This window comes from Microtus ochrogaster (assembly GCF_000317375.1).
Source record: "Microtus ochrogaster isolate Prairie Vole_2 chromosome 14 unlocalized genomic scaffold, MicOch1.0 chr14_random_1, whole genome shotgun sequence".
Taxonomy (NCBI): Eukaryota; Metazoa; Chordata; class Mammalia; order Rodentia; family Cricetidae; genus Microtus; species Microtus ochrogaster.
Genome location: NW_004949096.1, coordinates 28,288,450 through 28,311,552, shown reverse-complemented (window position 1 = coordinate 28,311,552; position 23,103 = coordinate 28,288,450). Strand labels below are relative to the sequence as shown.

Here is a 23,103-nt window from a genome sequence, read left to right as displayed (position 1 = left end):
AAAAAAAAAAAAAAAGAAATCAATACTGTGTGTGCTGGAAATGTCTCCCAGGGCTGTATGTATCCCAGGAGGGTGCTCGGGCTCTGAGCCCTGCCCAGCACTAATCTTTGCCCTGAGGACCTGCTGCTCTGGCTCCTGTGGCCGGGAGTCACCCACCACTGTCTGCTGGGCTTGTCTCCACCCTCGCCTTCAGAGCTCATTCCCTCCGTCACAGCTGCCTGTGCCCTTGGAGTGCTTCACAGAGCCCGCCGAGGACAGCCTGCCTCTCCTTCGGCTCTATTTCCGGGCCCTGGTTACTGGCACGCTCCGTCCACACTGGTGCCCTGTCCTCTACGCTGTAGCTGTGGCTCATGTCAATAGTTTCATCTTCTCCCAAGACCCAAAGAGCTCAGTAAGTCCCATCGTCATATTCAAAGAGTGAGAGGGGAGCTGGTGGTCCAGTTGGGAAGGGGATGAGAGTTAACCAGACCAGTGGTGGGTATCAGTCCTCGGCTAGGTACCACATCTCCCTCTTGTGCTCCTAGGATGAGGTGAAGGCTTCCCGGAGGAATATGCTGCAGAAAACGTGGCTGCTGGCAGATGAGGTAGGACTGTGGGTATTGGGAAGATGAAAGATACAGGGGCTTAAGGAACCAAGCCTCAACAGACTCACCACCCACTTCATGGTTTTGCCTTCTCTACAGGGTCTGCGGCAGCATCTCCTCCACTATAAGCTTCCCAACTCCAGCCTCCCAGAGGGCTTTGAGCTGTATTCCCAGTTGCCTCGTCTGAGACAGCAGTACCTTCAGACATTGCCCACAGAGGTGCTTCAGAATGGAGGATTAAAGACATAGGGCACTTGGCACCAGCTTGAGATGGATATATTCTCCTGGGGCTTGACACTGGAAGTCTGCTCTTACAGAAGAACACCATTTCGTGAGGGAAAGTGGGGGACAAGGGAACACATGGCTTGCCTTCCTGCGAGCACATTGTTTGAGCCTTTTTTAGAAACGGAAGGAATGCTTATTCCACCCGATACTGGAACTCAGGATCTGGGGCTTTGAGGGCTGTGCTAGGAGCGGAGGGTGACTTAGCTTTTTACCCCACTGAGGGCACAAAACAGGCTGAGTCCCCTCTCCTCACCTCCAGGGTATGTCATTGCTGTGCTACCCACTGAAATAAATTCTTTTCTACTCTAGTTGATCCGGACTGTTTTGTAATGTTCAGAGTTGGTCTTGGGTGGATTATCTCAAGGAGAGAGGTGGGAGGTAAAAACAGTCTCCATCTGGAGAAGGAAAGATGTGACCTGCAAGTCTGTGAGAGTGACAGTGCCCTTGGGAATGGGTGTGGTCCTGGAGAACTCTGCAGGCCCCTGGAAGGACAGGGGTCAGCCAAGCCAATGTCAGCCTGATGTAGTCTGTATGCCACTCCAGTAGGCCAGTTTATGTGCATGCCTCTGTGTGTATGAATGGCGTGTGTGCAGGTGGCCACAGAGGCCGGAAGATAATGTCGGATCCCCTGGAGCTGGGGCTATAGGTGGTTGTAAGCTGTCTGCCGTAGGTACTGGAAACCAAACTCAGGTGCACTTAACCACTGAGCCATCCTCCAGCCCCACACAGTGGACTTTCCTTAGTAGGACCATGACTGGAAGGATAGATCAAAACATAAATTGTCTAATTTCATTTTGTTAACTTATTTTCTTAAACAAGTGTGCATCACTGCTCTCAGCCTTTCAACTTTAAATTGCATTTTATTCGTTGTGTGTGTGTGTGTGTGTGTGTGTGTGTGTGTGTGTGTGTGTGTGTGTGTGTGTGTTAGGGGGTGAGGGTCAGAGAAGCACTAAGAAGAGTGAGTCCTCCTCCACCAAGTGGGTCCCAGGGAGTTAGGACATCAGCTTGGCAGCAAGCACCCTTTCACTGCCCTACTTTATTTTATACTCTTCATTGGTCCCCACCTCACGGGCCCTGTGTCTTATTTTATATGGGGTCTCATATAGCTCAGATTGACTCTGAACTCCATATGCAGTTTAGGTTGGCTTTACCTCCAAAGGACTGGGATTGTGGGTGTGGCTCATCACACTGCTGGTCTTTTTGTTGTTGTTTTCAAGGTTTTGTTTTTGTTTTGTTTGTTTAGCTGGTTGGTTGATTTTTTTTTTTTTTAAGACAGGGTTTCTCTGTGTAGCCTTGGCTGTCCTGGATCTCACTCTGTAGACCAGGCTGGCCTCATGCTTACATCCGCCCGCCTCTGTTAAATGGCACCACTGCAGAGCTCAGAATTTACCAAGTCGCTAGTTAACTACTAGGCGTAACTTCAGTTTTCTGGTATTAAATGGCTTCGGCCATTTTTTTTTAATCCAGTATTTATTGGGATGGTTCTCCCTCATCTTGATCCAGGTACTCTTACTTAGTGTGCCTCCTCCCAAAGGAATGTACCCCGTAACCCTTGCTTTCCTCCTTGTAGGCCCAAAGAGGACAGGGGGAACAGGCAACACACAAGACTACTGTTGTGCAGGCCTAATGACTGTGGTAGGATTTTATTTTATTTTATTTATTTATTTTTTTTTTTGGTTTTTCGAGACAGGGTTTCTCTGTGGCTTTGGAGCCTGTCCTGGAACTAGCTCTTGTAGACCAGGCTGGCCTCGTCCTCCCGGAGATCCACCTGCCTCTGCCTCCCGAGTGCTGGGATTAAAGGCGTGCGCCACCACCGCCCGGCAGGATTTTAGCATCCTGCGTAGTTCACATCCATGGATTAGAAAGAAATTAGCACTGGGTACCAGGTAATCCCTATCTCTTTTCCTTTGCAGATGGATGAAGGAGATCCTTTTCAAGAGATTTATTCTTGTAGGGAGGTTAGTTTTTGATTGTTTTTTTTATATTTATTTATTATGTATACAATATTCTGTCTGTATGTATGCCTACAGGCCAGAAGAGGGCACCAGACCCCATTACAGATGGTTGTGAGCCACCATGTGGTTGCTGGGAATTGAACTCAGGACCTTTGGAAGAGCAGACAATGCTCTTAACCTCTGAGCCACCTCTCCAGCCCCTTGATTGTTTTTTTTTAGTGTGTGTGTGTGTGCGCGCGCAAGAGAGAGAGAGAGAGAGAGAGAGAGAGAGAGAGAGAGAGAGAAAGTAGCTCAGGATGGCCTGGAACTCATAGCTGTCCTCCCTGCTCAGCCTTCTTTGTGCTGGAATTACAGGAGTGAGCCACCACGCCTGGCTTAACCTTAGCATTTTGAACAAAAGATAAGACTCCGGCCGACGTTGAAATTCATCGATGGCCAGAGTCCCAGGTGATAATGGTTGGAGGAAGTAAAGAACTTCCTTTGGGTGACCTGCCCAGACTTAGATTAACACCGCTGGGCCTCACAGATAGAAGGCACAAAACGACCTGAAGGCTAATTCCAGTGGGTACTTGTGACTCAAATGTCCTAGCGTGTGACTGACAGGTGTGGACCGTGGCAGTGCTGCTGTGTTGCCTAGGGTCCTAGCACTTGGATCCCCTGACGTCTCTAAATCGTGTTTGGCTTTCTTAGAGGAAGTCTCCTGTAGCCCAGGCTGGCATTCAGTTTGTTAGCAAAGGATCACCTTGAACACTGGACTCTCTCCACCTGACTGGCAGGTGTTAGAGTAGCAGGGTGAGCTACCCAGCTGGAGTTCCCAGACACCTTGTCCATTCATGGCAGTAACAAGTTATGCACAGGACAGTGGAACTGTGGGTAACCAGCCCAGAAAGTCATGTTCTGTCCTGTGGTCAGAAGCAATAATGCCTCACTGGGGACAGTTTAGAGAGGACTTCCTGCAAGGCACTGTGGCATATGCCACTGGTCCCAGCACTCAGGAGGCAGGTGGGTCTCTGAAGGCCAGCCTGGTTCTGCATACTTCCCACGTGTGAGCATTCACACACATTAACACTGCTACTAATAAAGCCATTCGCTCTGTTCCTATCCTGAAACCACAGAAGCCACTGCCAAGTGCTAGGATGTGGCTGGCTGCCATCCAGGCTGTTATCTCAGACGAACAGAGTGTGGCCAACTTTTTTCTCCTACCTGATTGTTAGGGTGGCCTGTGGACGAGACAGTGGCTAGTGACTGAGACTCTGGGTGGGAGGTCAGCAAAGCTCCTCCCGGAAGCTTGCCCATATGCCCCGCCTTTTCCTCCTCTTGCTCCCCCCCCCCATTTGGGCGTAGCCAGGCCAGCTCCAGGTCTGCGGGGTAGTAGGGGTGCCTCTGAGACTACATCCTTAGCTGGACCCAACGGATAGGGCGATGGGCTGCTCCTGCAGGCTGCTGCTGTGGCTGGGAGCTGCCGGTAAGTACTGTGGTGGTCAGGGTGCCAACCAACCAGAGACACCTAGATTTGGGGCTGCGTCAGAAACAGACCAGGTCTCACTGGTTCCTTCTAAAGCGGCCTCGAACCAGAGCTCTCTGGTCTGTGCTTCTAGAATGCCTCAAGGGAAGCGCAGAGCGCTTACAAATCTAAGAATGGGGTGGGCCTTGGCACTACCTGGGGGTAAGGACACCAATCTAAATGGAGGAAAGGGGAGAAGGTGCTGTACAGCCGGGCACGGTGCAGCCCCCAAGTCACTCAGTGAGAAGAACTCAGGAATGAAGAACCTGGTATACGCAGACACCTTGCAGGGCCCTGGGCTACCTGGTTGGGACTCTGGCTGCTTCAGGTTCTGGTGTGCGCCCCCTGGGTAGCATTAGGGGTGTGGCTGCAAGCAGGATACTGTTGAGCGGCCATCAATCTCTTACGTCTCTCCATATCCTGCACCTTCTTGTAATGCCGCTTCCTCCCTGCCGCCTTTCAGGAACTATTCTTTGCTCCAACCCGGAGTTCCAGGCACCTTTTCTAACATCCTCGCCCTTGCTGGTGCTAGTCTCCAATTCCCAGGGGCAGAAAGTCACCCCCACCTCTAGTAGAGTGGAGCCAGCTTCCCATCCAAATCCTCTAGGTGAGCTTCCGATTCCTCCCTTTCCTTCGCTCACCATCAACCCTAAGCCTGGACACAAGCCTTCTCCCTTGCACCTAGGCACGCGGGGGCCTTGGGTGTTCAACACCTGTGGCGCCAGCGGCCGGCGGGGGCCCACACAAACACAGTGCGACGGGGCATACACGGGAAGCAGCGTGATGGTGACGGTGGGAGCTGCCGGGCCGCTGAAAGGCGTGCAGCTGTGGCGGGCGCCAGACACCGGCCAGTATCTGTAAGTGCCTGGCAAGGGCGAGGGTGACAGTCACCTGCTAGGCTAAGGTGCTTCAGTCCGGGGAAGCAGGAGCCAGAGCACCATCACTTTTAGTCTTAAAGTATTCCTCAGCGGTGCCTAGTGTTACTCAATAGAAGTGTAGCAACAGGGCCCGTGTTAGCTAGCGGGTAGCAGGGATCCTGTCACCATCCACAGGACGGCCGCCTAATCAGCAGTGGCTCCAAGCGCGGCTTGACCCTTTCCCGCCATCCCCATTACCACTCCTGAAATAGGCGCGGAATCTAACTGCAAGGCCAGTCTGCCCCATCCCTTCACAGCCGATCACACGAAGCCGCTTAGCAAGTTTCCCAGCCGCGTGTTTCCGACCTCGCGCAGCAGCCTGGCCCAGGACCGAGGCGCGAAACCCTGCGACCTCTCCCCGCAGGATCTCCGCCTACGGAGCCGCCGGCGGCAAAGGCGCCAGAAACCACCTGTCCCGGGCGCATGGCATCTTCCTCTCGGCGCTCTTCTTCCTTCGTCGCGGGGAGCCGTTGTACATCCTTGTGGGGCAGCAGGGCGAGGACGCCTGTCCGGGAGTAAGCGGGGCGAGGGCTAAGGGGCGCCCGGGCCAAGAGCAGGCGGAGGCGTCCTTGGTGCCTGGACACCAGCATCGGGAGGCAGGGAGGTCCCTGGTCACGCAGATTTCCACCTTGGTGCCACTCAGGGGAGCCCTGAGAGCCAGCTCGTCTGTCTGGGAGAGTCTTGGGCCACTGGAGAGCATGCGGCAACGGATGGGACCGAAAGGGTCCCAGGCTGGAGACGCTGGGCCGGCGGGGGCGGGGGTGGCGGGGGTGCCACCTACATCTTCCGGGTAGGTGCACCGGGTGCTGGCCGCCTCAACCCCTAGCTGGGTGTTGGAGTCCCGGGCTCCTCTCTGTGTCTGGGTTCCCGGGGGTCCCCCAGTACACGGACACGGCCCTTGACCGGCCACTGGCCCCGTAGTTGCGCGCGGGGGAACCGGAGCCGCTGCTGGTGGCGGCGGGAGGCGGCGGGAGGGCCTACTGGAGGCGACGTGACAGTGGTCAGACTCAGGCGGCCCCGGAGAAACTGGAGAACCGCGCGGCGGCGCCTGGGAGCGGCGGGAGAGGGGGCGCGGCAGGTGAGCGCGCGGGGCGGAGGGGAGAGGCTGGCCGCCACGCACGCCGCTGCTAGTCGCCCGCTGTCACTTCGCAGGCGGAGGAGGCGGCTGGACGTCGCGGGCCCCCTCTCCGCAGGCCGGACGCTCACTGCAGGAAGGGGCCGAGGGCGGCGAGGGCTGCGAGGAGGCCTGGGCCACGCTCCGCTGGGCGGCGGCCGGAGGCTTCGGGGGCGGCGGCGGGGCGTGCTCGGCGGGCGGCGGCGGCGGCGGCTACCGGGGTAGGTGCTCCCTTGGGGAGGGGAGCCGGGCAGTCCTGGTGACGTGAGGGTAGAGACTAAGAACCTGGCCTGAACTTTTCAGAGGCTGGATGGGGAACGCCCCACTCTCCAAGGTGACAAGCCACAGTAGGTGCTCTTAGAAAGGAGATCAAACTTGGGCGAGGTGGCCACATTCGCCTGCCTAGTGGAGGCAGAAGGATTTCTAGCTAAGTAACAACAGAGCAACAGAGTTTGAGGACAGAGAGTTTGAGGCTGGGCTACAGGCTGGTTTTGTTTTGCCTTTTACAAACCACCAAATTAGCCAGGCTTGGTTACAGTCATTGAACCCTGTGCTTGGGAAGCAGAGACAGGCTCAGAGAACTCTTTAAGTTCCAGACCATCCAGGGACCCACGGCGAGACTCTGACTTAAAAACAAAAAGAAAAGAAAAGCCCAAATCAGCTGCAAACCGAACCAGTCCTTACTCTGCCAAAATCAAAGGAATTTAGGGCCCGCCTTGTGAGCAAGCTGAGCTGGGAAGCCGGAGGGGAAAGATGTCAGTACTTCTCAGAGCGAGCGTCACCACGAGAGTTGTTAGAAATGCAAATGCAGGGGCTGGAGAGATGGCTCAGAGGTTAAGAGCACTGGCTGCTCTTCCAGAGGTCCTGAGTTCAATTCCCAGCAACCACATGTTGCCTCACAACCATCTGTAATGAGATATGGTGCCCTCTTCTGGCCTGCAGACATCCATGAAGACAGAATGATGTATACATAATAAATAAATCTTTAAAAAAAAAAAGAAATGCAAATGCCTGGTTGGAAGCAGGGGAGACGTCGGTCAAACGCTAGAAAGGAACTTAATTAGATAGAATGAGTCAATTTAAGTTATCTTTAGTTCAATATGGAGACCACAATTAATAACAAAGTTTTTGGTTCTGTAGGGGATAAAACCCAGCCTGTGGGTCAAACCCAGGGCCATGGGCATGCCAGGGAAGGGCTCTACCACTAGACTACATCCCTAGTCTCAATAACAAAATGGCTAAGAGAGTAGATGTGAGATGTTCTTACTATCAACAGTACATATGTTGATTGGCGTAAGTGATTGCACAATGCATGCGTATCTCAAAGTATCATATAGGGTACAATAAATATACAAATTTTATTTTTTAATTAGAAATTAATTTCTTTGTTTATTTTTAAGAGAAATGCATGGCCAGTCTCCAGAATCTATGACTCCAGGGGAGGGTGCTGAACATCTCTCTTTTTTTAAAAAAAATATTTATTTATTTATTATGTATACAATATTCTGTCTGTGTGTATGTCTGCAGGCCAGAAGAGGGCACCAGATCTCATTACAGATGGTTGTGAGCCACCATGTGGTTGCTGGGAATTGAACTCAGGACCTTTGGAAGAGCAGGCAATGCTCTTAACCACTGAGCCATCTCTCCAGCCCCCTGAACATCTCTTTTAATTGGTCCTAATGGTCCAGAGTTTGGGGACACTGATGTAAAGAAGTAGAATCTCTGATCTATCAGGACTGGACTCTTCATAAATACTTTATGACACATATCTTTGTTCACACAGAAATGGAGTATGTGGGGCTGGAGGGGCTCAGACAGACAAAGGGTATCCGAGCCAGGCTATGCCCGTCTTTAGGTTTCAGCAGAACAGCCAGTCCCCGCTTCTCTAGCCTCTCGGTACCATTGTAGAGAAGGCCATACAGGATTTACAGTGGGCGGTCATAGCTGTCCTGCTCTTCCTAAACCAGCTTCCCAACTGCAAGAGAGGCAGCTGTATGCTCCTCCTCCACCCTCTCCCCCTTTTTATAACTAAACCACTATCACTCTCAATTTCAAGGTGGCGACACCTCAGAGTCTGACATCCTCTGGGCTGATGGGGAAGATGGCGTATCCTTTGTACACCCCAGCAGCGAGCTCTACCTGCAGCCTTTGGCAGGTATTTGCCCCAGCCTCCTGCCTCTCAGCCTGGCCAGTCATCCCCTTGATCCCTGGCCCCACAACCATAGGTGCCATCTGCGCTGAGCTGAGATTCCCAGTTCTCAAATGGCGCAGGAACATTTGAGAACATCTGTGAGCTGTGGCGTTAGTACAGGTATCTTCGACTGCTAGTCAAATATCCTTGCTGTGAATTCTCTCCAGATGCCTCAGGGCTCAACAAAGTGTAATATACAGGCTTGACTGAGGTCCCCTGGGCAGGGCCACCAAGATGGCTCAGGAGGTAAAACCTCTTCAGCCTGATAATCTGAGTTTGTTGCTCCAAATCCACAGTGGAAGGAAAAAACCGAACTCTGACTTCTGTAAGCATGTGCATGCATGCCTCTCTATGCCTCTGAATAAAATCAATGGAAGAAAAAATAAGTCCCCAGACTCTGTCCTCGCCCTGTGTGTTGTGTGGTTGTGGTTGGTACTGCTACTACCCTAAACTCCTAACCTAGAATTAACCCAGTGGCTGGAAAGTCTGCACAGACCCGTGCTGATCCCCATCTCCCACCCCACCATATCTCACCTTTCCCTCACAGTCACGGAGGGCCATGGAGAGGTGGAAATCCGAAAGCACCCCAACTGCAGTCACTGCACTTCCAAAGACTGCCAGTGGCAGGCAGAGCTCCAGGTGACTGAATGCATATGCCCAGAGGGCATGGAGCTGGCTGCGGATAATGTCACTTGCATGGGTATGTCTTGTCTTTGCCCTCAGTCTGACTGCTGGGTCACACACAGGCTGGTAGGAGCAGGGCACTGGGGAAGACAGTGTAAAGGCCTGTTGTGTGCCAGGCACTCCATGGAGTTCCAGGTAGAGGATTGGAAACGCATCAGGGCACACTCCACTCTCAAGGACATGTAGGCCAGTGTGGGAAGCAAGATGGATATTTAGATATAGATCTGTATCTAAAAATGGCAGTTGCTATGGAAGGTATCAAATAGTTAAGGGATTCTCAGGAGGGAGAGTTGCCTTTGTCTCGGTGGGTGGCATCATGGAAGAGTAAACACTGAGCTGAGTCTTGAAGTAGGGGTGAGATTTAAGGGTACCCAGATAAGGTAGCACACATCTGTAATCCCAGCAGTGGGTAGGCTGAAGCAGGAGACTGTGAGGCTATCCTGCACCACACTGGGAGACCCTGTCTCAGAAACCAACAAAAACCCCACAAAACAAATAAGAAAAATACTTGAGGGCAGAGGTCAGTGGAGCCTCCTGCTGCCTGCTGGAGATGACTTTCTTTCTCCCTAGATCTGCCAACCACTGCAAGCCCTCTGATTCTGATGGGAGCTCTGGTGGCAGCCTTGATACTGAGTCTCCTTCTGATGTGTGGAGTCTTCATTCTAGGTAGGCATATCTCGCAGGCATGGCTGCTGCAGGCTGACCCTCCTCTACTAGGCTGTGATGATCTTTGTGGTTCCAGGGCAAGTGTAGCTGACTTCAGGGCTTTACTCCCACAAAACAATGGTAGATTCCCCTAGACTTGGAGTAGAAGCTGGAGAGTCATGGGGAAAATATGTATTTGAAAGGACTTTTAGAAAGGTGTTCTGGGTACGGGGAGGCAGAGTGGGCCTAATGGGTGCAGGCAAAGAATGTCCTTCTGTCCTTCTCACCCCTAGTGAACCAGAGGAAGTGGCAGAACCTGTGGGGGCCCAGGCTGCCGGGCCCTGAGCTGGAGCTGAGCAAGCTCCACACCTCTGCCATCAGGACAGCTCCCAACCCCTATTACTGTCAGGTGGGGCTCAGCCCCGCCCAGCCCTGGCCTCTGCCCCCAGGGCTAACGGAAGTTTCCCCAGGCAATGTCACTCTTCTCAGGTGAGTCCTCTTACGTGCTCCCTGAACCCCTGTCCTTCCTCCTGTCATAGTGCATTATGAACTAACCCCACTGAGCACACAACGCACATCCCTAATACAGAGATGGAAACTCCACAAGCTCCAATAAGCAAAGTAACATGTGAGAGGGTCAGCTTTTGCCCCAGTTCTGAGGTGCATAGACCCGGGAACATGACCGTCTGGAACCCACAGGCTGCCTTTTCCCAGGAGGAGCTGCACTAGCACAAGGACAGGGCCTTACCCCATTAGCACCGACTCAGGTCCCACCTGCCCCTCTTCTGCCCCTTCCAACTTATTTTCTTGTAGAGCCCTTGGCCATGGTGCCTTTGGGGAGGTGTATGAGGGACTAGTCATTGGCCTTCCTGGGGACTCCAGCCCTCTGCAGGTGGCTATCAAGGTGAGAAGGGGTAGAGTCTCCGGTTGGGGTGAACACCATGGAGGGACAGACTGGAGGATAGCCTTTGCTTATCACCCTCCTAAAGCACCCAGCCAAAGCTGGGTGTTCTTTCCCTTCCCAGACACTGCCAGAGCTCTGCTCCCGACAGGACGAGCTGGACTTTCTCATGGAGGCTCTCATCATCAGGTGCCCCTGAGGGCAGGCAGGAGGGTGTGGTGGGAGGCAGGACCTGCCTGCAGGGATGGCCCCTCCTCTCTTTAGGGCTGAGAGGCAGCATTCTAGGGTACAGAGGTCTTCTGTAGTTTAATGGGGTCTAGAGCGTGCTCGTCTCCCCACTGGTGATGGGGTATGTGCACCACTCCCACCCAGCAAGTTCAGCCATCAGAACATCGTTCGTTGCGTGGGGCTCAGCTTCCAGGCTGCCCCTCGCCTCATTCTGCTGGAGCTGATGTCTGGCGGGGATATGAAGAGTTTTCTGAGACACAGCAGAGCACACCCGGTAAGACCCTTCCAAGACCCTAACCATTTGTCTTAAGGCCAGGATCAACTTAGGTACCTTCTGCCCAATCCAGGGCCAGCCATCACCTCTGGCCATGCAGGATCTGTTGCAGCTGGCCCAGGATATAGCCCAGGGCTGCCACTACCTGGAAGAAAACCACTTCATCCACAGGTTGGAAGCAATCCTGACTCAGGAGGCCCTCAGCCCCACTTGTCCCCTCAAAGAAGGTCCCCCATAGACAACTTTTAAAGAAACAGATCAGGAAGAGCCAGAGCAACTGTGTTCTCACAGCGATTATGTTGTCTGTTCTACAGAGACATTGCCGCCCGGAACTGTCTACTGAGCTGCACTGGACCCCGCAGAGTGGCTAAGATTGGAGACTTTGGGATGGCAAGAGATATCTACCGGTGAGCAGGAACTGGGGAGATGGGAACGCTGCTGGGCCAAGGAGACTCACCAGACAGCATTTGAAAAACATCACATTCTCTCTCCTTCCTACAGGGCCAGTTATTACCGCAAGGGGGGCCGGGCCTTGCTCCCTGTCAAATGGATGCCCCCAGAAGCTCTCCTGGAGGGCATTTTCACATCCAAGACAGACTCCTGGTGACAGCATGACTCCCCTGTGATCCCCTCCTCTGTCCTGAGGCTAATCCTACCCTTTTGGGCCACCTCAAGAGGAGGCTGTAGTTGATGGGTCTCGTTTGTTCCTCCCACCTGTGGCACAGGTCTTTTGGGGTCCTGCTCTGGGAGATCTTCTCACTGGGTTATATGCCCTACCCTGGGTACACCAACCAGGAGGTCCTAGACTTTATCGTCACAGGGAACAGGATGGACCCTCCTAGGAACTGCCCTGGGCCAGTGTGAGTTAACAATGCTACCCGGGAGGGAGGTCCCTCAAAGCTTTGGGAGGCATGAACTCCAGCCCCTCCCTAGGTACAGAATCATGACCCAGTGCTGGCAGCACCAACCTGAGCTCCGCCCTGACTTCGCCAGCATCTTGGAGCGCCTTCAATACTGCACTCAGGTGTGCCTCTGCCCCTCCCCTACTCTCACGTGTCCTTTTGATCCCCGCTAACTATCCTGGTTCTGTAGGACCAGAAGAAACCCTGTTCCCCGACTCTCCCATTATAGGACCCTGATGTGCTGAATTCACCCCTGCCAGTGGAACCAGAGCCCATTCTAGAGGAGGAAGGGGCCTCTGGCCTGGGGAACAGGTCGTTGGAGGGTCTTAGATCCCCACAGGCCCTGCAGCTGAGTTCAGAGAACTTGAAAAGCTGGGGAGGAGGCCTCCTTGGCTCATGGCTGCCCTCTGGCCTCAAGGCCCTCAAATCCAGATGCCTCCAACCTCAGAACCTTTGGAACCCTACCTATGGCTCTTGGATCCCAAGGGGCCCCAAGGGTGAAGATTTAGGTGTTGACTTCAGCAATGGCTCCTCCTTGCATTCCTTTCCAGGCACCTAGATGACTTGTTAGTCCAGTAGCCTCTGCCCCCTACAGTTTGCGCTGTGTGTTCAGGCATGTTTCCAGGCTGTCCTGGGGGCCTGACCTTTCCACACTGGAAACCAGTCCAAACCCTCTTAGGGACTGGCCACTCTCAGTCTTTGGAACCAGAGGCTACCCACCCGCCCACTGCAGAACTCAGTTGGGGATCCCAGACTGTGCTCTCCCCATAAGTATCTTTCATCTGGCCCATCCCTGCATGCTAACTACAAATGTTTCTAATACTAATTAAAAAACAAAACAACAACAAACCCTTTTCATTCTTCAGTTCTGAGTGGACTTGAGTCTGGAACGAAGGAAGAGAGGACCAGAGGTGAAGGGGATGAGACCTGAGTCACAGACGCTGTGTCTTTGAATTTTATTAGGAAGGGTGCCCACTGTAGCATAGGAGGGTAAACCAGTAAGTCTGTACACCTGTGAAATAAAATTCTGGGTCTGGCCCCTCTAGGGAGGTGCAACGCCACTTGAGCTGGGCTGAGGGAGAAGCCCATTGTTTCCTTCCCTTCCTGTAAACCAGTGTCACTCAGCTCGGGGACACAGGCCTGTGTGGAGGCCAACTCCTGGTATTGGTAGTATACCCCCTTAGTGGATGGCACCTGGTCCTGCAGGACCATGTGAACTGCCCGCCCAGCGGGGTTCCAGTCTGTTGCCGGCATGCATGGTGGTGGGGATGCAGCCACCTGTCCACATCTGTCTGACCAGCCGGCCCAAGTGGCGGGTGGGGACATGGGCCCAGCCTCATCTCTCAGCCATGCTGGCCAAGATGCCAATGAGATTGTCCAGCCCCAGCAAATAGCCGTCCTCACGGTTGCCCTCCTCCCAGGGTCTCCGATGATCCAGGATCTGGCCATCGGGGAGGGGAGTGGTCTTGCCAAAATCGATGAGCCATACGCCAGCACGATGACAGTGGTCATGCACGAAGAGGAGTGAGCTGCCAATCACCTGCCGGCCCCCCATGGCAGTCAGGCCACCTGCTTCTCCCAGAGAGCCCCCCCTCCCGTTCTCTCTTTCACAAAGCACAAAGCCAGCCCCCAGCCCATTCACCTCTTACCTCATGCCTTCGAAAGAAATCTGAGATCTCCAGGGTGTCCCGGATCTGTTGCAGGCGGTTCAGATACCTCCTCTGGAAGGGTTAGTGTGGACAAATTAATCTCGCACCCAGGGAGGCTCTACTGACAATGAGATGCATTTCTGCTTGACAAACGCTGTGGGAACGGAGGCACCACCCACCCCAGGAGCAGAGGTCAACCAATTACGGTACAACGAGGGAAGTGCGACCCCTGGGGGTGGCATAGGTAAGGACGTTAGAAAGAGTGACCAAGAGGCACTCTCGTAAACAGGTATGCCCAAACCTCAGGGTTCTAGGAACCTCCTCTCACCAGCACTTCGGCATCTCCTTGCATGAACTCCTCAAAGACACGAGTCACCTGCTCTCGGCTTCGTGTAGTTTTGAAATCAGTGCTGCAAGATCCGTCGGCTTTCTGAAGGAGGTGGGCAAGGAGTATCAGGGACCCGGACCCATCTGGGGGGAGAGAGGATCATGCAAAGGGCAGTGGTACCTCCCTGGGGCTTTAACCTCTGGGGACCAAGAGATGGCGACCAGAGGGCGTCTTTTGGTGGCAGTTGAGGCAAGAGGTCAGAAAAGCCTTGCAAAGCCAAGTAAGCTTGACCCACCTTGATGCCCTCGATGCGGAAGCCGAGCGTGGTGCTGGAGCTGATGCCTTCGCGCCATTGCATGTAGCGCGGTTTGGTGACAGCGCGCTGCGCATGCTCTTCCTCAGTAGGTGCCTCAGGGTCCACCGCCAGCATCTTCTTGTACATGTCCTTCCGCAGCTTGGGCCTCTCGCGAGCTTTGGTCAGCTCCTCCTCCAAGTAAGTTCTGTGAGGTGCAGGTCGGGGCCAGAGCATGAAGGACCCCCATGTGAGCTTTTAGCCCAGTTCCTTGGTTCCCTCACTGATTCTGCCCGACTAAGAGAGGGGACACAAACCTGACACCCATCTTGCAGTCGAGCACGCAAGGGCCATCAAAGCCATCCAGCAGGTCCTGTAACTGCAAGTAGCTTTCACCGTCCCGCTCCACTACACCATGGAAGGCGGGAACACAGCCGCGCAGCACATCGGCCATCAGCCGCACCAGGCAGTAGTGTTCTGGCTCCGAGCTGCGCTTCAATATCAGGCCGCTGGTGCCCGCAGCTTTGAAACTCCCTGCAGAAGGGCTCCAGTTAGAACTGCCCAGCTCCTTCCTGTCACAACAACCTCACCCACCCGCACTGACGCTCACCTGTGTGCCCCGCTAACTGCACCCAAGAGTAGCGCTTTTTGAAAGGACTCATGACGGGCAGGTTGACCATGGTACGGATCTTCTGCCAGTGGCTTTTCTGAAAGCAACAAGCGCAGGTAGGTCAGCATCTCTCTACCGTGTAAGCCTCCCCCGCTAGTGCAGGAGTCCAACCTGACCACCCCACTAGCCGCATTCAAGCCTTCACTACTCACTCACTCAGCCACCTACCCAAAGAAAATGCGTTGTGAGCCAGTATGGCAGGTACTGAGACCTGCAGGGGAAGGTCATTCTAGCTTCTCAAAAGGTCTGAAAGGAGCCCGAGATTTAGCAGCAGAAGACTTAGGGCTGAACACAGCTCTGCCACTGAGTGGGCAGGTTGCTTAATTCTTCTGTAAGGTTTCTGAACTTTGTGGCTATCAGAACCACTTGAAGGCCACTCTTGATGCTGAGTCTGAGGTCTCCCATAGGGACATCCTGAGTCAACCAGGGTTGGAACTAAACATCTGCATTTCTACCAAGACCTCAGGAGGCCCGAGAAAAATGCTTCTGTGTATTGGGTTTTTCCCATCTGTGGAATGGGGAGACAATTACTCTTTCTGAACTGTTCTAACCAGTGAGGCTTGAGTTTGACCCTCCTTATCTGATTCCTCGGCATGGAGAGAATCGGGCCAAATTTAGATACTGAATTTACTCACTTGGGACCTAATTCTCTCACTTAGGGAGGCCGACCAATCACAATCAACCCTTTACATAGGACCAGGGAAGAGAGGACAGCCTGCCAAGGTTTATGAAAGACCTCGAGGCTCCCTAAGACCACCTAGCTGCCCCGGAATCCCATGCACTTCTTACTAGCTGAGAAAGTCAAAAGCTCAAGTCATCCTTGGTTGTGATCTGGATGGAAAACCCTAAGGCCTGAGAATGAAATGCCAAGCTGAAGAAGGGCTCTCCTCTTAGATAAAACTGCAGGTGTGTGTAGGTATTTGCAGGTGTGCTTTCTCTGGCCTCGAGGCCATTACTCGGGCTTCCGCTCAATCCTGAAAGCACCACACACCCTGGCCCTTTCCACCTCCTATCCCAAGCTCAGCAGTCCTGCATCTGCTGTTTGATGGGCAGGGATTTGCTCATGTATGTGTCTTGTCTGAAGCCTTGTCCCACAGATGCTTGTCTTGTACAGGAATCACTAGAACCCAGGAACCAGCCTCCTTGCCAAAGGGGGGTGCTAAGAAACGAGGAGGTAGTTTACTGCCGAGGAAGAGGTGGGAGTGGTGGCAGAGCACTGGGTTGGGAGCGAACAGCCGCTTCCAGTCCTGGCTTTGCTCGGTGTGTTCAAGCAGCGCTGCCATCCGTGTGGGTCTGTTTCCTCCGGGAGGATGTAGCGGCTGCCCTAACACGAGCCATTTACTGACTGCCTACTGCACACCAGGAACCTTCTCATCCTCCCACAGCCTTCACTGCTCTCCCTTTCCCAACATGGCACGCTAGGGCGTGATCACATGTCCAATCCCCAGGGATCTGGGGGTGTAGCCAGAAGCAGCCCACTAAAAACATGACATCTTTCAAAACTTCTTTTATAAATCTTTAAATACATACAAGCTTTGCATTTTGCTGCATAATAGATCCAAGTTTTATTATAAAACTCCCTTCCTCCCAAATCCTCAAGTAAAATTCCAAGAAGGTGATGTATGTAGCATGCGTATTTAGCAGAAGCACCCTAAAACTCTTCTTTCACACCCAACTTGAGAATCATGATCACGATGCCCATACACAGCAAGAATCTGAGCTGCTATTAGTACCATTACACGCGGAAATCAGTACTCAGAGAAGTTAGCATCCTCATGACCTGCTTCCTCAACCCAGCTTTCTCACCATGGTCCAATCATTCTAGCAGTTTCCTTCTGGGGGTCAAATGGGATACACTTGACAGGACACTCTCACACGATGAAACAGTTACAGGGTGTCGTGAAGGTTTGGATGGATCTGAGGGCCTCCCGCTACCGCCTTCATCCAAAGGATGAGTTTAAGGATGGCGAAGGGCTCGGGTGGTTTGAGATGCCTAACAAAACTCTGGGGGAAGCCGGGCGGTGGTGGTGCACACCTTTAATCTGGAGGCAAAGGGAGGTGGATCTTTGAGTTCAAGGCTAGCTTGGTCTACAGAGTGAGATCTAGGACCAGCCAGGCTGTGTGGGGAAACTGCACCACTCTTCCTTTGGGGTCCTGTGGTTTCAGTGAAGGGGTTTGCAGGTGGAGAGGGGCCTGGTAGAAATGGGTAGATTGGACATGGTGGCATATGTCTGTGGTCCTGGCTACCTGGGAGGCTGAAAATGGAAGATGGCATGAACCTAGAAGTTTGAGGCCAGCCCGAGAAACATTTGAGATGGATCTTTTAAAAATGTATATACTACCACTTGGCTGATGGGTTAATGTATGGTAACAGTATCAGCTTGTCTCTTCCCTGCCTCGGTTTTGTGGGTCTCACATAAGCAAACAGCAAGCAGATCCTAACTCTGCAGGTAGCAAAGGCCTCCCAGGTCCATTATCTCAGCTCAGTCCTCCAGCCGCCACTGGACATGGTGAACCATGGAACCAATTGAGGTCAGAGCCGTGGAAACCAGCTCACTGCCATCTTCCCTCTTAAGAGTGATTCCTTCTGCAGGGAACATAACGCACTCACAAACAAATGTATCCAGAGAGCCTGCTAGAGAACCGTTCTTGGGTTGGTGGGTGAGTGAGGGGTTTGGCTCATAAACAACAGCAGGGAAGATATATCCCAGCCCTCCCTCCATGCAGAGGCTGCTTCTACCAACCAACATACAGCCACAGCTGTAGGCCACCTGGACTTTTTTTTTTTTTTTGGTTTTTCGAGACAGGGTTTCTCTGTGGCTTTGGAGCCTGTCCTGGAACTAGCTCTGTAGACCAGGCTGGTCTCGAACTCACAGAGATCCGCCAGCCTCTGCCTCCCGAGTGCTGGGATTAAAGGCATGCGCCACCATCGCCCGGCCCCACCTGGACATTTGGTGCAAAGGCCAGGTAGTTTTGTGTCCAGGACTCCCCGACGACACAGGAGGGCCCTCTGATAATTTCTCACCCCCACAGATGAGCAGAAAGTGTTTCTCTATAGGCAGGGACTTGCTGTGTCCTACCCTTAGACCCTCCCTTGGCTAGGCTCTGTTTGGAAGTCTTGGGGATGTCTGCTCCTCCCATCAACCCAGATCGCCTATTTCCTGCCAGACTACATCCTTCACTCTGTCTTTAGTTTCCATCCAGCTTCCTGCTTCTATAACAGAGGGTCGAAACCTATGGGTCCCGACCCCTTTGGGGGACGAACGAACCTTTCACAGAGGTTGCCCAAGACAATTGGAAAACAGATATTTATGTTACAGTTCATAATGGCAGCAAGATTCAAGTTATGAAGTAGCAATGGAAATCATTTTATGGCCGGGGTCACCACCACACGAAGAACTGTATTGAAGGATCAAAGCATTAGGAAGGTTGAGAACCACTGCTCTACAGAGTCGCCAATCCTGGTTGAAATTCCTGCCAGCCCCACCCCCTCCTCATGTTCCAATTGTCCTATCAAACTAGCACTCCCTGTGGTGATGGTGGGGAGAGCAATCAATTTAAATTTACAAAATGACTTACACTAAGGTATAAGTGACCCGCGACTTCACCTTCCCATGGGCATTTGCTTTTTAAAAAGGAAGTCTGTTAACCTAAATTCCACTCTATAATTAGTGGGAAATGATGTGTGGGGGTTCTGAGTCCAGGAGGGGACAGCATCCAGGCCTCCTTACCTAGCCTGAGTTATTGAGAGAATAAAACCACCTAAGGACCAAACGCCCTCTCTTCTGCTTGGGGTCACCCCCACGATTGTCTGAGGAGACAGCCAAAGCCTCGGAGTCACGGCATCTGCCGTTGGAGTAGGTCTCCAGCTTCTCCCCTGGAGAAGTTAGTTTTCCTGTTCCTGGAGGGAGTGAAGCTGCCCAGTCCTACATGCCCTATCTGAGCAGGCTAGACAAGCTCTGGGAAGTAGAAGGGAAGGTCAGAGAGCCTGGCTGAGGCAGGCAGATCCTTCCAGGGCCTCGAGTTGGGTGTGAGACATGACTAGGTGGCAGCCAGAGTGCGGCCGCCATATCTTTCCCCAGGTGCATCCTTAACGGTCAGGGGGACCCGCCTGGGAAAGCCCTTGAGGGCGGCCTGGGCAGGCACGCTGTGGAGCCTGCTGTGAGGCAAAGTCCGCTCCCGGCCCTTCCACGCAGACGCAGGCAGCCTCTGTCAACAGCTCCAGGCTTATCTGCAGCTCCGGTGCTGTTTGCCTTCGGGGAGGCCCCGGCGGGCTGGGGGTTGGGAAGGCCTGGAAGACACAGCCTGGGAGTTTGAAAAGGCCCTGCGAGGCCATCTGGAGCTGCTCCCGGAGACACGAAGGGTGGGAAAGGACGAGGAAGACTCGCCAGGGATGGCTAACTTCCGCTTGTTCTCGACGTCCGGACCTCTGCTGGGGCTACCTACACTGCACCCAGATTTGGACTTCGGGTCCTCCTCCGCTCAGCCTCTCCCTGAGTACTTAGACGGGTCCTCGGCGGAACAGGAAAGCGGGTGTGCCTGCGTCCCAGTCCGGGTCCTCCCAGCTCACCGGTCGCGCCCTTCCCTGGGGCCCGCCTCTCAGGTGTCAGAGATTTGAGCAGGGGAGTGGCGGTTCTACGGCTCAGGCTCTTCAGAGGTCCTCCCACAGCTCGCATTCGCCTCAGTACCCCGGCCAGAGTCTCCTCAAGAACGCCCACCCCGCCGAGGGTACGCTGGCATGTCAGGGCGAGGGGCGCAGCGGACTCGTGACTGAGCCCCCGCACCTACACCTGGCTACAGGAAGCTGGAGGAGAGACGACAGCCTTGCTGTGAGCTCCCCTCTTTCTCTTGTGTGTCACCCCCCTCTCTGGGTATTGTCTCTGAGTCACAGCCGTACTTCGAGTCGTTACACAGCCTCCCTTGGTCCGATCCCAGTGTGTGGGGATGCCAGGTTCAGGAGGGCCAGGCCACACCTTAGCGCTCTTCTCAAGGTGTCTAGGCAACGCAGGCGCGCGTCTTACTCTCACTCGAAGTCGCCGGGACAGGGCTGGAAGGTACTGAAGCAGAGCGGGCTGTTCCCGGTCTCTCTCGCCACTCGAGGAACGCTTGGGTAAAATGCATCTAGAGTAACGGTGCACAGTCCACGGGCAGTTAATTTAAGCATCTGGCCACGGTTAAAATGAGGGCGATTACCGAAGCAGGACGACGGCAAGTTCGAGGCTTGAATGGGCTACCTGCTGTGTCCCAATCTAACTTGGCAATTTAGTGAGACTGTCTCAGAATAAAAGCGGGCTGGGGACGTAAACTCAGTGGTGGAGTGTTTGAGACCCTGGGTTCAATCTCCAGCACAGGGGTGGGAAGTGAAGGATGGCCCTACTATCCAAGGAGGGCCACACCACGCGTGACTTCACTTCACACTAGCTGGTGCTGAGGGTTAAACTGGCTCTGGAACATCCACACTACTAGAGGCAGCGACTAACAAGCAAAATCCTGTCTCCTGTCAGCCTCAGTTTACCTTCTTCACCCTTAGGAGTAGGAGGCCCGGGGGAGGGGGGGGCACCAGGTGGATCTGGGTTCCGCTAGGTTCTAGAGCTCCCAGTCCCGCGCCCCTCCCTTCCCGCGTCCACGCCTCGTGCGCGCGCGGGGAGCAGACGGCAGCGGCTCCGGAGCAGAGCCAGGAGCTCCGCTCCACTCCCACTCAGGAGAGGGAAACCGTGGCAACGGCGGGGGCGGGGCCGCAGCACCGAGAGGGGGAGGAGAAAGAGGCAAGAGCTCACGCGCCCCTTTCTCCCCCAGGGCAAGGCTACCCCGCTCTGGATCTCCCCAGCCCTGACAGTTCCCCGGGTATGCCCGCGGACCCGCCTGGTCCGTCCCGGTGGGTCGTGTATTCCTCACTCTCCTTTAGACGCCCAAGCACTCAACCACAATCGCCCGCCTAGCCCCCGAAAATGAGCCAAGGACAGAGATCGTCCTGGGGTCCCTCTCCGCCCCCCTCCCCATGTAGCTCCCGAGCAGTGAGGCTTGGACTCTCCGCGGGGACACGAGCCGGTCCCAGCACAGCGGGGAGCCGAGTCCCCCGCGCGCAGCCCCCGCTGGCCCCGCCCCCGCGGCCCGTACCTGCCCCACGTCCTCGCTAGCTTCCAGCTGCACGTTGCCGCGGCTCCGGCTCTCACTGTCGCTCAGTAGATCGTCCTCCGAGTCCTCGAGCAACGACGAGGAGCCGGTGGAGGAGAGGGACGAGGTGGAGAGGCGGCGAGGTTGCTGCAGGTGCGAGCCAGCGGCCGGGAGCCAATCCCCCTCCCGCTCTGGCGGCCCGGGGCTGGCCGGGGCCACGTCCTCCTCGGTTGTCACGGTGAGCTGCGGGATCACTGGGGCAGGGGCAGCCCGCGGGAGGCCGTTGGGCACTTGTCCCCCACGCCGTTTGGCTCCGCGGGCCCGGGGCTCCCCTGCGGCTGCTGCGGCGGCGACCGCGGCGCAGCGCGCCTCGAAGAGCAGGCGCAGCTCCCCGACGCTCCGGCGCGGGGCCCGCTCCAGCCCAGGGCTGCAGGGTCCTCCGCCCCGTGGCCGTGCCATGCCCGTCGGGCGCCCGGGCAGGGTCATCTCCCGACACCTGGAGTAGCAGCGGAGCCCTTCAGCCCGCGGCGCGGCGGGGACTGGAAACGCTCAGCGCCCCGGGCTTGGGACTGCCCCGGGGCGGAGCCTCGGCAACGCCCGCCCGGCCCCGCCCCGGCCGCGCCCCCCGCCCACTCCTTTCACTTTCTGAGAAAGCGCGGGCCTTCTGCGGTCCTTGCAGCCGCAGAAGGCGTGCGGTTCCCCTAAAGTCGCAGGGAAGGTTCGGGCCAGACCTTCACTGTCTCTCTCCACCTGCCCTCGAGGAGGCGGGATGGATTGCTCCGCCTCTGAACTTTGTGCCCTCCCTGGCTTTTGAAGGATTCCTTCAATGCAATCCAAGGGTCTTGACCTGCACAGGAAGGAGCTGCGCCTGCTCCTTCACACGCTTCCTCGTACTTTTTTTTCCGTGTTTCTGTCTTCCTGGTCAAAGGCTTCTGAATCTCTGGGGCTTTTCTCTGGCTTGGGCCCCTTAATCTAGAGTTCAAGGCCATCAGGCGTTCAAGGAGGCCAAACCTCAAGGCAGGCGCCCAACAGGAGATTCTGTGCCCAGGGTCGAGCTGAGACTGCTCCTTGCCCCTCGAAGCTCCCCACTTCCCGGCGGGAGGAGAACAAGGTCAAGAGGTGGAGCCTGACTCCAAGTATCCCAGCTTCTCCTGGCCTGCATTTCCCCCACCCTTTCCAACCCCCACCCCAGCTGGAAATGCTAAATTTCTCCTCTTTCCCCCTCCCCTTCCTTTGGAGCTTCTTAACTTCAAAAGAGTCCTTTCGCCTCTCCGAACTGCTGATTCGCCTTGATACAGCAGCTGTCAACTTTATAGGGTCGCAGGGAGAGTAAAATTTAGAGATGGGGTTGGTTGCGTAGCTCAGTGGTAGAACACTTGCCTAACGTGTGGCAAGTGCTGGATTCCATGCCCAACACGAAAGAAAGGAAAAAACGGTATGATGCTCTAAGATTGTAGGGCACAGTTTCTCAGGCGCAGGTGGAAATTTAGACACGCTCCTCATCGAAGAAAACCTCACCTGGCCTAGAGCTGGGGCTGCACAAGTGGGAAGAGAGCGCGGACACAGACGTTCAGACCCTGCAAAACCCTGTCTTCTCTGGCTAGGTCTGTGGCCTTTTATGCTGGCGGTCAGCTGAGCTGCAAGGCTCCTGTGAGCAGAAGCCGGACTTTTCTGTGTTCCCCTAAATGCCAGAAGATTGGGGGGTACCCTCTTTGGGATTGCTGGTGCATCTGCAGAATTGCCCAATTCTCCAGGAGTATGGAGTATGTATGTGTCTTCCCTTTTCTTTCTTCAGACAGAATTTAAAATGGGCCAAGAGAAGGGGAGATTAGTGTTTAGAGGGAGAATGAGAACCGTTGGCAAAGA

The 23,103-nt window shown here is 54.6% G+C and overlaps 3 protein-coding genes across 4 annotated transcripts in view; 2 read left to right on the top strand and 1 right to left on the bottom strand.

The window, feature by feature from the left end:
* Window positions 1-1,174, top strand: part of Rpap1 (RNA polymerase II associated protein 1) — a 22,008-nt gene extending 20,834 nt beyond the window's left edge. The window contains exons 23-25 of the mRNA XM_005364285.3: window positions 215-391; window positions 525-584; window positions 684-1,174. Of these exons, the coding sequence (XP_005364342.1) occupies window positions 215-391; window positions 525-584; window positions 684-833 (387 nt within the window). The 3' untranslated portion in view covers window positions 834-1,174. The remainder of the gene's footprint in view (window positions 1-214; window positions 392-524; window positions 585-683) is intronic.
* A 3,585-nt stretch (window positions 1,175-4,759) lies between these two features.
* Ltk (leukocyte receptor tyrosine kinase) lies at window positions 4,760-13,021 on the top strand. 2 transcript variants are annotated; one of them, XM_026787764.1, is made up of 18 exons: window positions 4,760-5,185; window positions 5,610-5,760; window positions 5,889-6,035; window positions 6,167-6,323; window positions 6,398-6,580; window positions 8,416-8,514; window positions 9,098-9,250; window positions 9,805-9,900; window positions 10,173-10,368; window positions 10,693-10,783; window positions 10,905-10,969; window positions 11,153-11,282; window positions 11,356-11,453; window positions 11,597-11,689; window positions 11,784-11,885; window positions 12,008-12,142; window positions 12,216-12,306; window positions 12,414-13,021. In XM_026787764.1, exons 1-18 carry the CDS (start codon window positions 4,764-4,766, stop codon window positions 12,741-12,743), a joined length of 2,739 nt encoding a protein of 912 aa, XP_026643565.1. In that variant the 5' UTR covers window positions 4,760-4,763; the 3' UTR covers window positions 12,744-13,021. The 2 variants fall into 2 exon arrangements, with proteins under 2 accessions (XP_026643565.1, XP_026643566.1); XM_026787765.1 differs by lacking the exons at window positions 6,398-6,580; window positions 10,693-10,783 and having other exon boundaries at window positions 10,289-10,368.
* A 104-nt stretch (window positions 13,022-13,125) lies between these two features.
* On the bottom strand, window positions 13,126-21,779 carry Itpka (inositol-trisphosphate 3-kinase A). The gene is made up of 7 exons (XM_005364282.3): window positions 21,241-21,779; window positions 15,064-15,160; window positions 14,771-14,987; window positions 14,457-14,661; window positions 14,162-14,263; window positions 13,834-13,905; window positions 13,126-13,724 (listed from the first exon to the last, which is right to left on the bottom strand). The coding sequence occupies exons 1-7, from the start codon at window positions 21,721-21,723 to the stop codon at window positions 13,521-13,523; spliced, it is 1,380 nt and encodes a 459-aa protein (XP_005364339.1). The 5' UTR covers window positions 21,724-21,779; the 3' UTR covers window positions 13,126-13,520.
* Between the last annotated feature and the right edge of the window lie 1,324 nt (window positions 21,780-23,103).

What these genes read in the sequence shown, in the direction of transcription:
- Ltk (XM_026787764.1), top strand. Translation starts at nt 4,764, where the DNA reads ATGCCGCTTCCTCCCTGCCGCCTTTCAGGAACTATTCTTTGCTCCAAC. An exon ending in GCGAGGACGCCTGTCCGGGA is followed by an intron (nt 5,761 to 5,888) that starts GTAAGCGGGGCG and finishes GGTGCCACTCAG; the next exon opens with GGGAGCCCTGAGAGCCAGCT. An exon ending in ATGGCAAGAGATATCTACCG is followed by an intron (nt 11,690 to 11,783) that starts GTGAGCAGGAAC and finishes TCCTTCCTACAG; the next exon opens with GGCCAGTTATTACCGCAAGG.
- Itpka (XM_005364282.3), bottom strand. Translation starts at nt 21,723, where the DNA reads ATGACCCTGCCCGGGCGCCCGACGGGCATGGCACGGCCACGGGGCGGA. An exon ending in GCAGTTAGCGGGGCACACAG is followed by an intron (nt 14,988 to 15,063) that starts GTGAGCGTCAGT and finishes GCCCTTCTGCAG; the next exon opens with GGAGTTTCAAAGCTGCGGGC. An exon ending in ATTTCTTTCGAAGGCATGAG is followed by an intron (nt 13,725 to 13,833) that starts GTAAGAGGTGAA and finishes GGGGGCCGGCAG; the next exon opens with GTGATTGGCAGCTCACTCCT.